Below are 13,347 nucleotides of genomic sequence, written 5' to 3' on the forward strand. Positions count from 1 at the left end.
TACTGTGGCCTTTTTTTTCTCTCTCTTAAAACTCATCGCTGGGTGTGGTGGCGCACGCCTTTAATCTCAGCGGATTTCTGAGTTCGAGGCCAGCCTGGTCTACAAAGTGAGTTCCAGGACAGCCAAGGCTACATAGAGAAACCCTGTCTCGAAAAACCAAAAAAAAAAATATATATATATATATATATCGTTGGTACTATGTAATGCTCAGTGAGTGCAAGTCTCTGCAGTTGATCCCTTAGGTATGTTGGTACTATAACGATGCTTCTCTGATTTTGAAATATGTTGTCATCTTAGCCTGCCTTCACTTTAGGCCCCAACACAGTATAATAATCTGTTCAGTTTAAAAGACTGTGTTATAATACCTTGTGGTATATGTCCAAGTTACCTTTGTAGTCTTTAATAAAATCTCTTTTATAATTATATTAGAAGTACATTCTTTTTGTTCTGTCTTTGTGTATAATCTCCTTTACTTCCAAGACTTTGCAATCCACATCCTTTTTTCAGAGTTTCGCCTATAGCCTGACACTGAGCATCCCTTCCCTCACTTCGCTGTCCTTTGAGTTCCGAGTTGATATTTCTCCATCATCCTCAGAGCATAGCCTCTAATGCTTTCCACTTTACTACCTCCTTTGTGAGTCCTGTCTGCTCCCAGATTCGGATACTCACTTTCTCATGTACAAATAACCCTCAGATCTCATTCTTTAGAACTCCAGGCTTTTTAGTTCCATTTTTTTAACTTCATAAGGATCTCGTGTTTAAATTAAAGTATAAAACAGGTATCTTCTCTAGATCTTTTTTCCTGACAGGGTTTGGACAGAAGCGTAGTGGTGTTAACTCCCCACCCTCCCTCCCGTGGTTTAGTCCAGCTAACCTGAGTAGTCTGGGTTACTCCACACACAGTCTCAGCCTCTGCTGTCTCAGGTCCCTCCCCCTTGCCAGGGATTAGGGTCTCCTAACAGGGCAGTGCAGAGTGACTATCTTCATGACAGTTATAGTTGTGAATTCGTGTTCCCTCATTATCTCCTGCCATAGAATTCTAAGAAAAACTAAGCATGAAAAATTCGTCACCTAGAAGTTAATGTCTACATGTTGAAGACAGAAGGATCCTCTGAAAAGGTCCGGTGCTAGAGAAGCTCTGCAGGCTTTGAGCACGGGAGGGACCCTCTGTTGAGAATCCTCTGTACGATGGTGGATCTAGTCCCTCCTCTGCTCTATATGCAGGCAGCTGTGCTTTACTTACCAGACTTGAGTAGTGTTTTAGAGAGTTCTTCTGACTTTATATAAAGCAGAAATATTGGACACTGTAAGCTATGCTTTTTTTTTTTTTTTTTTTTTAAGTTTTTTTTTTTTTTTTTTTTTTTTTTTTAAGATTTATTTATTTATTATATGTAAGTACACTGTAGCTNTCTTCAGACACTCCAGAAGAGGGCGTCAGATCTTGTTANGGATGGTTATGAGCCACCATGTGGTTGCTGGGATTTGAACTCTGGACCTTCGGAAGAGCAATCGGGTGCTCTTACCCACTGAGCCATCTCACCAGCCCTGTAAGCTATGCTTTTGTTGCAGTGAATTACATTTGATAGAAAAATAATTTGCTTCAGCCAATGTTTTCAGACTCCTTGTCATTATATTAATAAGATTCTTTTGAGTCTCTAAAACTAGCCATATACACCAAAACTTTATTAATTCTGAAATGCTGAGATAGGTAATACACATATTAATATGTATGTTTTTATGCTTAACTGCTTTTACAACTTTTCAATAAAGTGGAAGTATTTATAATATGAACATGTTTTCACTCCAGATGTGTTGCTAAATTATTTAGCTTTGCAGAAATGTTAGGTCTGCACAAATAAATCCCTAAAAAGGGATTATATATTTTATTTAACAGATTATCTTGAGACTATTTCTGGAAGGATGGATATGTATATCCTGCCATATATATAAGTTATATGTTAGGTATATATAAATTCTGTCTTGTTTTATTAAGTGGCTATATGAAAGCACATTATATAAATGTAATTTAACCAATATCTTGCTTATAAATTGTTAGATTTGTTTCTTGGTAAAAAATACACTCGTGTAATGTCAAATTTTTGTTCTACGATACAGGTATTTTGGGAATAGTGTAGAATATAAAAGTACAATTTTTAGTTAGCTTTATTGTCATATACAACTTATTCAAGTTATGTGCAGCTTTTCTTTGTATAAACCCTCCCCCTGCACTTAGTCTCCTTAATCTGCCCCCCAAAACCAATCATGATCTAACTAACTCCTACCAGCCACCATTCCTTCCTCCTCAGTCTTTTGCTTTAGCTACTGACTTTCTTCCTCAAAGTTATCAAACTAAGTCCCTCCCTCTTTGGAACCAACATTCTGCATCTGCCTCCGCATAGGATAGCTTTCCACCGATTTCTGACGAGTTGGGAGGGGGATTTTGTTTTGCATTTTTTGTCAGTTCAGGTGTTAGTCCTACTTTAATTGTTTAATAATCTGTTTTATTTTATATGTATGGATGTTTTGTGAACAAGTAGTATATGTGGACCACATGCATGCCTGGTGCCTGCAGAGGTCAGAGGAAGGCATTGGATCCCCGAGAACAGGAGTTATTATGAACTGCCATGTGGGTGCTGGGAACTAGATCCACATCCTCCAGGACAGCAACAAGTGCTCTTAACCACTGAACTTTTGTCTACCAACTCCCAGATGTTATCTCTCAAGACTCTGTCTGGCCATGCTTTCCATAATTACTTCCACATCTGAATGTACCTTTTATCATGGGATTATGAGAAGAGAACTTTAATTTTGCTTGCTATACATGGCAGATAGTATATCGTAGAAGTACTTTGAACACCTATACAGTTTGTTACTTAGCAGATACTCAGTATGCGGTTTGGTTTGAGATTCAGTCTTCCTGTGTAGTCTAGACTGTGGAACTATACTGATCGATCAGTCTAGTGCTGGAGTTACTGGTGTGTGTGTGTGTGTGTGTGTGTGTGTGTGTGTGTGTGTGTGTGTGTGTATGTCTTTTTTAATATATGTGGAAACATTGTCACTGTCTTCTGACACAGCAGAAGAGGGCATCGGATCCCATTACAGATGGTTGTGAGCCACCTTGTGGTTGCTGGGAATTGAACTCAGGACCTCTGGAAGAGCAGTCAGTTCTCTTAACTACTGAGCCATCTCTCCAGCCCCTGGTATGTCTCTTGAAAGGCTAGGAGGTACAGTCTTACCAGAAGGAACAGTTCCATCACAGGAAAGTTTGACCTTGTGTGCTATTTTTTGTACTCACTGACTCTAGAATTGATAGTCCTTCATAAACTGCTTCTTTATTTTGCTTATTATTTCTAATTTGAGTTTACTTGGAAAAGGATAAATCTCATCAAGCAATGTAGTATTTGAGCATAACAGATAAACTTTAGCATGCTTTGGATAGTATTCCATGTGGTGAGAGCAAGAAGGATGTTATTCTAGCCTGTTATAATTTTGCATAACTCTATCAAGACTCCTGGCATTAATTACAAGGCTAGCAGCTGCCAAAAATCGAATATTTCAGTGGGAAAAATAGTATTTTAAAACTATGGTTACTATCCAGATTGGTTAGAAATCGCATAAAGCAGCCAGAAAGTCTCCTGCCATGTACGTTATGATGGAATTTTATACTTAAACATTTAAATATGTTTCTCCTTCCTTGGGAATCAACAAATAGATGACATAGCATACTAATTTTGGGAGGTATTTTTTTTTCTTTCACTATACAAGGTTATACAGAATAGAAGAGTATAGTAAATATTCCTGGGTTGGCAATTCTGGTTTCTATGTTTTGTCCACCTTTTCCCATCATTTTTAATGCAAATTTGTAAGTAGGTCTTATTTCATCTGCAACTAGATTCTTTCTTTTTATATTGCTTATTATAGTGAAATTACTTCGTATTGGAAAGTCTTACAGGATTGAAAAGATAATTCTTGGCCTTAATGAAACATCTTTTTTAAAACACACTTAGGTTAGGAAGGCAGAGGAATAGCTGAATTCACTTAAAGTTTCTGTTCTTTAAAGTTACGGGAGATCCCTAAACAAAACTCATTGCTAGAGACAACCTTAACTTAAAGCCACTGCATGCTTGTTTTGCCAGTTATGTGGATTAAATTGTTTTATTCTGTTTTTGTTGTTTTAATTTTTGAACTGTAGGAATCCTATGAGGATGGTTGTGAGGATTACCCCACTCTATCAGAATACGTTCAGGATTTTCTGAATCATCTGACAGAACAGCCCGGCAGTTTTGAAACAGAAATTGAACAGTTTGCAGAAACCCTGAACGGATGGGTCACAACAGACGATGCTTTGCAAGAACTTGTGGAACTTATTTACCAACAGGTAGGTAGGCTCAAGCTGGGGGTGGTCTGGTAGTTTCTCTGGAGCCCAAGATGTGAGTACTCTTTGAAAGAGACTAGGCCACTGTCCGTTTCATCCATACTCATTAATGCTTTGTGGTTAATAGGAGCTTTGAAGTCTGCCTGTAATTCGAATAGTTAAAGATCCCAGGCTAGAGCCAGGCTATACCATCAGTTGGCTTGTATAGCCACAGTCTATAGAAGCAGTACTTATGGCTTAGCCAATGCTCTGGACACACAGTAGTACAGAAGAGGGTTTAGGCTCTGACAAGGAAATCTACACAAGAATCACACACCAGCATCCCCATACTCCCATTTTATAGCATCTGAAACTAACATACACAAAACAGTTGTAGGGTTTTCCCCTCTGTGTTTAATCGTGCAGCATTATTGGAGAAGGGGGGAGAAAAATTGAGAATTTTTGTCTCATAAATGAGTTCTCTTTGAAAAGCCAAAGTGGTGTTGAGGATTGAGTTCAGTGGCCAAGTACTGACCAGGCAAGTACAGAGCCCAGAATTTAGTCCTCAGCACTGAGATAGATAAAAATAAGTCAGACTGCAAACTAGTCAAACATTAAGTTCCAAACATTTGCTCTTGTCTTGGTTTATGTATCATATGCTTTTGAGACAGTCTCACTGTATTTCCGGCTGGCCTGGATCTCACTGTCTATCCCAGACTGGCCTCAAAGTAATGGAAATTCTGCTTCCATCTTCCAGGCTGGAGGATTTGACCATGCCCACTCTTAGGTTTTGTGTCTTAAGTCCTTAAAGACTTCACAGTTGATATGTCTATGTCATACAATATTTAGCTTCTATCAACACATAATGAGCAGTGGCACAGTAATACCATTATAAGGGTTCAAACTGTATTAGACAGTGCTATCTTTTTTTTTTTTAACCAAAACTTTATTTTTAAAATTGCCTTCAGTACAATTTTAAAAGTTAAGGAACTTTCTTTTGTACTATTCCCAAGGAATTGCCATGTATAGAAGACCATACACAAAGGTAATACACAAAGTCATCACTCTAACTTCTAAGAGGTAGTGTCACCCTTAGTCAGTATCAAGATGAGTAAGGCTGTCTTAATCACTGACATATATAGCTTAATTCTGCCACAGAAAACCAAAGAAGAAAAATAGATAGCCTGGAGAGAAAAATAAGTCTTGGAGCTGGAGAGATGGCTCAGTGGTTAAGAGCACTGACTATCCTTCCAGAGGTCCTGAGTTCAAATCCCAGCAACCACAAGGTGGCTCACAACTGTCTGTAATGGGATCTGATGCCCTCTTCTGGTGTGTCTGAAGACAGCTATTTTATATATATATATATATATATATATATATATATATATATATATATATATATGGAATGGATGTCATATATATGGCAAATAAATACAATCTTTAAATTGGATCTCCAAATTTTACACTTGAGATGATATCAAGGTTTGCATTCTCAGATGCTAAAGTTTCTTAGCCAATGGAAAAAGCAGACATTTAGACTTCTTTGGATTTCTATAAGGAGAAATCAGTGTTGTTGGTGTTTTTCCTGAAATGAACCAAATGTGAGAGAAAAAAAACAAAACAAAACAAAAAAAAAACCTTAGAAATGAATAAGTATAATTATAAAGCATTTGCTATGTTTCTAATAATGCTAAGCATTCTACAAATAATCTAGCTCAGTGGCTGAAAGTGTTACTCTTCTGTATACTTTATACATCCTGAGCAGAGACACTTAAGTGACTTGGTCTATTCTAGTAAATTGATCTGGAAGAGGCTAGAGGGGCTTCAGCCCATCTGTTAGACTGGGATCTATGGTCGATTACCTTTGTGACCTTAGTCAGGCTTCTTAACACCCCAGTGTGTCCTTTCCTTTCTCCCATGAGGTGGTGAACTGTGTCGTCTGCAACTGAAGTCAGATCTCTTAGGTGCTGTTATCACTACATCACATTCTCTTCCAGATGTAGTATATTCTGGTTTTTTGTTTTTTTCATTCTCTTTTTAAGTGGCTTCGTTGTTTAGATTTTCTTTTTATTTCAAGTGTTTTGAGATGTCATGCCAGGTACTGTTAATCACTTTTGTGTGTCAAACTGAAGCTCAGGGAGGTTTTAGTAGTGTCCAACGTCACAAAGCAGAAAACTTGGGTGTCTTGTGGACTTGCTACGTCCCAAAGTGTATGCTCTTACCCTGAGAAGCAACACTGATGAATAGTTTGGTTTCTCTTTCATCTTTCATAATTGTTACCAAACAACTTTCTACATATCTGTATTTTCAGCAAAAATGGGTTAACATGAAGACATTTTCTAATTATTTTCTGGTAACCTCAGGTAAATGAGGAATAGGAGAAGTTGCCTTAAACATTTTTTTTTGTACTGTGGTTCTTAGTATAAGGCTAAGTGGGAGAATTCATTTCCTTATGCCTAACAAAAACCTTTTTTTATATATATACTATATAGTTAATTTTGGTAGCCAAAATGGTTTCCTCCATAAAATATTGCTGAGTGTTTGAATTGATGATAATGTAATTGTGTCATACAAAATTTTTCTTTTTAAAAGGCCACGTCTATCCCAAATTTCTCTTACATGGGAGCTCGCCTGTGTAATTACCTGTCCCATCATCTGACAATTAGTCCTCAGAGTGGCAACTTCCGCCAATTACTACTTCAAAGGTCAGTGTGAACATAAATTACACATAATAAAATTTGACCGTTGATATTTTCTAAAGACCTTATGATACAGAGAGTTCCAGGGGAACAGACTAGTTTCCAAAATATTTAAACCTTACAGTCAAGTATGTCAGTTTTTCTTATAATAGTCTTTGCTTTTGGATTTAGGAATGTGTTTCCCAGAATCATCAAAAATGATTGCTGATGTCTTCTTATGCACGTCCATAGTTTTGGTTTGAGAATTTAAGTTGGATAAAAATGATCAATTCGGTTTTTTCTTGATTGATTTGAACTACTACTTGCATCACACTGTGTTATTAAACTTGAGCTTTAAATCTGCACTTTTCATTATGTTCCATCTGTCACTTGTTCTTGTCTTTCTAATTGATATATAACAGCTATTTTAGGAGCTCTAAAATTTTAATTATCTGGTCTAAATAGTTCTCGATTCTTGTGGAATGTTCTTTGTGCTGTATATACCTTGCTACAGTGTAGGATTAGTGCTTGAATCACACAAACGGTGTTGGTATTTATTACATCTTTAAGAGATGCCATTAATTAGGAAGTACAAGGGCAAACTAATTTTCTTAGAGTGAGTGTGGTAGCTGATACCTGAGCTAGGATTGCTTTAAGTTCAAGGCTAGCCTGAGATACAGACTAAATTGCACTCCAGCCTATACTACAGAGTGAGATCTCATATATATGCATATATGCATATATGATATATATATATATATATATATACACACACACACACACATATATATATACACAAAACTGATTTTGTTCTTTAAAAAAATTCTCATCATTTTCAGTGGTCCTTAGCAATAAGATTATTTTCATGTTTAATAAGTTTATTATCGGGACTGGAGAGATGGTTTAGTGGTTAAGAACACTGACTGCTCTTCCAGAGGTCCTGAATTCAATTCCCAGCAACCACGTGGTGGCTCACAACCATCTGTAATGGTTTTCAAAGCCGCCTTCTGGTGTGTCTGAAGAGAGTAACAGTGTACTCACATACATCAAACAAATCTTTTTTAAAAGTTTATTATCAGGGGCTGGAGAGATGGCTCAATAGTTAAGAGCACCGACTGCTCTTCCAAAGGTCCTGAGTTCAAATCCCAGCAACCACATGGTGGCTCACAACCATCTGTAATGAGATCTGATGCCCTCTTCTGGTGCATCTGAAGGCAGCTACAGTGTACTTAGATATAATAATAATAAATAAATCTTTTTTTAAAAAAGTAAATGTGGTAACACTACCATTTAAAAAAAAAAAAGTTTATCACTTGTTCTGTAATTCTTTATATATCTAATGGAAGGCTAGAGTGCAAAGTCCTGAGTTCAGTTTCTACTGGACATGCCTGCATGTGTGTGCACATACATACAACATACAAAAATAATAATAATAGTAATAGTAATCGTTATAGAATATTTCTGAGTAAGAATTCTAAAGATAGAAACCGCTTACATGAAAAAGGAAACCTCATAGGTCCCCAACCCTAAACAAAGAACTGCAGACAACTAAGGAATTCTGAGAGTAGGAAAAACTCAGCTTCCCTGTTGTCTTAGGGTTTCTTTTACTGTGATGAAACACCATGGCTAAAGCAACTTGAAGAAAGAATTTATTTGGCTTATGCTTTCACATCAGTTTTCAGCATCAAAGGAAGTCAGGACAGGAACTCAAAATAGGGCAGGAACCTGGAGGCAGGAGCTGATGCAGACCATGGGGATGGGGATGGGGTGGGGGTGCTCATCATGGCTTGCTGAGCAAGTTTATTGACGGAATGCAGACGATACCTCCCTCCCCAGGTCTGGCATCACCCACAATGGGCTGAGCCCTGCATTTCAATGACTAATTAAGACAATGCCCTACTCCTGGATCTTATGGAGGCATTTCCTCAATTGTGGTTCCCTTCTGTCAGGTAACTCTAGCATGTGTCAAGTTGACATAAAATTATCTAGTACACCTAGGGAAGAGCCCATTGGTTATCCAGTTAATACCAAGTAGTCAGCCCTGATTCCATGTGCATAAGAGGCTAGAGACCATAGCCTCTTATGGGGGAAATGGTTCATGAGAGGAAAGAGAAGGGGAGAAATAAATGATTTTAATTTTAAAAAACTTAAAAGTTAAACCATTGATAAAGGTGGTACTTCAAATACACTTATAAAAGATGAATTGTGCTAGCAGTTAAGTGGATAGTTATTTATAGAAATAGAAAAAGTAGAGAACTGGATTAGTACATTCGACTAAAATGAGACAACTAGGGAAAGTATTTAATAAGTAAACAAATCTTGGGTTGTCAAAGCTATTTTAAGCAAAACATTGTAGACCGCAAACTTAGATTTAGAAAATTAATTAAATATAAATTAAATTTGGGAAAAGTCAAAATTTATATATTTAGAAATTTTATACATAGCAGTGAGCTCTTTTTATGCATTAGTAAAGGAGATCTCTAGGCATGAGTTAAAACAACAACAACAACAACAACATCAAAAACCTAGTGGGGCTGGAGGGATGGCTCAGCAGTTAAGAGCATCTGGCTGCTCTTCCCGAGGACCTGGGTTTGATCCCCAGCACCACAAGGCAGCTCACAGCCATCTGTAACTCCAGTCCTGGCCTGCTTTTCTTTCCTTCTGTGAGCAGTGCATACACATGGTACACAGACATATAGGCAAACACCCAGACACATTTAATTAAAATAGTCAAGTCTTAAGAAAAAAAATTTCAAATAGCTCTGGATAAGGAAAAATAAAAATGGCAGTTACACATATTTTTAAAAACTACTGTAATTAAGTACAATCTGCCCTATCTGGACAGAGACGGTGGAAAAGAAGCAGGGTATGATGCCAGAAAGGCCACCTTATTCAACTTATCTTTGTTTGAGTTTTCTTTGTTCTGAGTTTTCTTTCCAATTGTGAATTCCTACAGTGCTGTAATACTATCAAAGGCACTGATTTAAAAAAGTGCTGCTAATATGAATGGGAAACAGCACAATGCTACCCTTAAAAGTATATGTCTTAGTAGTTTGAAAAGGACAGAGTGAAGTTACAGTGAGTGGTATTGGGGGGAAATCTGGTCTTTGTTCTTTCGCCTTTGTGAAATAAGCACAGGTTCTTATCATTGAAAATAGTTAGCTTTTAGAGACTTAGGGTCTTTCACCTGGGAAATCATCCATGTATGGCCATAAGTATTTACTTGGGCACATCACTGTGTCTTAATATCTCATGGTCTTAGACATTTATAGAAGAAAAAAATATCAAATTTAACTACAAAATTTTAACAGGAAAGAAAGTAGAAAAAAGTTTAGATAGTGGAATTGTCATTGACTTACTTAGTTAGCCCTTTGATTACTAGCCCTTCCTATGTGTATCTTCTGGTGAGAAACTCCTTTAATATATTTGAAAAGATAACAACTCTTACTGCATTTGATTCAAAAGACAGTATTTATTCATTAGGCTATAGCTTGTGATAATTAGAATTGTAAGTTTCTTGTTCTTTCACACTGCCCAGTAAGTGTTTGGGAAATAGAGGATTTCTTTCTCTAAAAAAAGATGAGGAAGAAAGTTTTTTTGTTTTTTTTTTTTTTAAAGGAATTATCATAAGCTGGCTATTTGGAAAACATTCAGACTAGACTCCTCCTTTGTCCTTTGTAAAAAAGAGAACTATCAACATCAATTTTATAAAACAAATTACTTCTACTGACATTCCTTACTACTTCATCTATTTAAAAAGAAAGAAAAAAACCCACCAAAATGAAGTCCTCTAAACATCCATTTTAGTAATAGAACCAACAGCATAATTGCCCTCTAGACTCCACGGTAGATGGATTGGTATTACTTCAGATGCTTTGGAATTGTGAATGGAATAAACCCCAAGGTGTCTGTTCATCACTATGTGAGGCAAGTGGACCAAGTTAGGGGAAATGGGACAAGAGAAAATCAGTTATTTGACACCTTCGATCTCCACTGGAAATAGAGACAGATTAATTGCTTTGGACTTGTGGTTTCAACTGGTGAGAGTCTGAGGTAATTAAATTTTACCTGTGATTTGCAGTTTTATTAGAGGTCTTATTATCTTATTAGTATTTTTACCCTCAGTATAATCTGATAATGTAAAATGGGAAGTAGAAGAGTAATACATTTAGTTGGATATGGTAGTGCAAAGTCTAATTCCAGATCCTGGGAAGGTAGGGTAGGAAAGTTGTCAGTTGAGGGCTCTACTAAGTAACATTCTAAGTTCAAGGCCAGCCTGGACAACTTAGCAAAAAAAACCTATCTAAAAAAATATTACAAATGGCTGGGGAGACAGCTTATTGTTGCCTCCCTCATGTACCCAAGGCTCAGATTCGGTCTCCAGTGTCACAAAAAAAGAAAAGAAAAAGAAAAGACCTTAAGAATTTGTTTTTTTAACCCTTTAGCTGAACTACATACACACATACATTCTTATTTAAAAAAAAAAAAAAAAAAAAAAGAAAGAAAACATTTAAGTTCTTCCTTAGTAAAAAGACCTACTAGACACAATTTTTTTTTCATATTTTTAGTACTAGAATGTTCTGAACCTTGTGAAGTCTTTATTATTATTGCAAAAATCCAATAGTTTTATTGCATTTATTCCTGTCATTTCCTTAAAACTGCAGCCTTTGGAGAGGTCAGGGTTGTCATTGTGCTTGCCTTTATTGCTGTGGGTAAACTGACATGCACCAGCTTGTCTTACTGTTGAAGAGACAACACAATGTGAGGTAATAAAAGATATGTCTTCATTAGGTGCAGGACGGAGTATGAAGCTAAAGACCAAGCTGCAAAAGGGGATGAANTGACTCGAAAACGATTTCATGCATTTGTTCTGTTTCTGGGAGAACTATATCTTAACCTGGAGGTGAGAGCATTTCTTCTTATTAGGACTTAAGGCTCAAATACATAAAATGCTTCCAGGAAGGGATTTTGTTCATTTTAACTTTGCAACATCAAAAATAAAATGGGAAAAAAATAGTGCAATGATGCCAGGTGATAACTGCCTGCAATCCTGGCACTTGGGGGAAATCTTGAGTTTTAGGTTAGCCTGGATTACATAGTGAGGCCCTGTCAAAGTTAAAAGTGAAGGGAGAGAAATAGGAGAGGAAGCAATTGTTTTCATATCTAATTATATTTGAGTGGAACACTGATAACATTTTTTCTCTGCTCAGGAGCAGGATGTTACAAAATAACTGGACTTTTAAAAGTCCTTATGTTCTCAGGAAGCTAACATGTCAGCTAGATTGGCATCACCCTTGTAGCATTCCTCCTACTGTAGCCTCCCAAGTGCTAGCTAGGCTTACAGGCCTGGGTACCACACACAGCTTCAGTGCTGGGTTATTCTAACCATAAGAGGATAACATTTTAAAAGTCTTAAGTGTGTTCCTTTTTCAGTTTCATTTGTTTGTAAGATAAATAAGGACGTCAATTTAAATGTGCCTTAAATTAAGTCACGTTAAGGGGGCTGGAAAGATAGGCACTACTCTTGTGGAAGACTCAGAGCCACCATATGGGTGGCTCACAGCTGTCTGCAATTCTAGTTCCAGGGAATTAAATACTCTTTTCAGGTCTCTGTGGACACCATACCTGATGTACATACATGCATGTAGGCAAAAACATGCACAGAAAATCTTTGTTTTATGAAGTCATGTTAAAATGCCACTTAGAGATGTGCCTAGTCCTGCTGCAATTTAATGTGCCAGGGTAGGTTGGTACCCATGGTTGGGGGGTCAGGGGGGCTTCCATTCTCAGCGGAGAAGGGAAGGGTGGGACTGGAAGGAGGAGAGAAGAGGGGGAGGGTACAATTGGGATGTAAAATAAGTAAACTGGAAAAAAGAGAAAAGAACACCATTCCAAGCTGGGCGTGGTGGTGCACAATTCCAGCACTCAGGAGGCAGAGGCAGGTGGGTTTCTGTGAGTTCCAACCTTGTCTACAGAGTGAGTTCCAGGACACCCAGGGGTACACAGAAAACCTTGTCTCTAAAAACAAAAAAAAAGCCACTTAGCATCTCCTATGGATATGATAAAACTGCTCATTCTATGAGGAGTATGAAGGCAAAGCATTGGTGCTCATTCTATGAGGAGTATGAAGGCAAAGCATTGGTCCTACACATAAATTTGTCTAGCAGGTGAAATAGGCTAATATTAAAAAGGGGGTATTTTAGCCCGGCGTGGTGGCGCACGCCTTTAATCCCAGCACTCGGGAGGCAGAGGCAGGCGGATTTCTGAGTTCAAGGCCAGCCTGCTCTACAAAGTGAGTTCCAGGACAGCCAGGGC

The 13,347-nt window shown here is 37.5% G+C and overlaps 1 protein-coding gene across 1 annotated transcript in view; it reads left to right on the plus strand.

The window, feature by feature from the left end:
• Paip1 (poly(A) binding protein interacting protein 1) overlaps positions 1-13,347 on the plus strand; it is a 29,097-nt gene that overhangs the window by 5,288 nt on the left and 10,462 nt on the right. The window contains exons 3-5 of the mRNA XM_021208376.2: positions 4,193-4,378; positions 6,947-7,059; positions 11,824-11,935. Of these exons, the coding sequence (XP_021064035.1) occupies positions 4,193-4,378; positions 6,947-7,059; positions 11,824-11,935 (411 nt within the window). The remainder of the gene's footprint in view (positions 1-4,192; positions 4,379-6,946; positions 7,060-11,823; positions 11,936-13,347) is intronic.

The sequence above is a fragment of the Mus pahari genome, chromosome 11 (assembly GCF_900095145.1).
Source record: "Mus pahari chromosome 11, PAHARI_EIJ_v1.1, whole genome shotgun sequence".
NCBI classification, from domain to species: domain Eukaryota; kingdom Metazoa; phylum Chordata; class Mammalia; order Rodentia; family Muridae; genus Mus; species Mus pahari.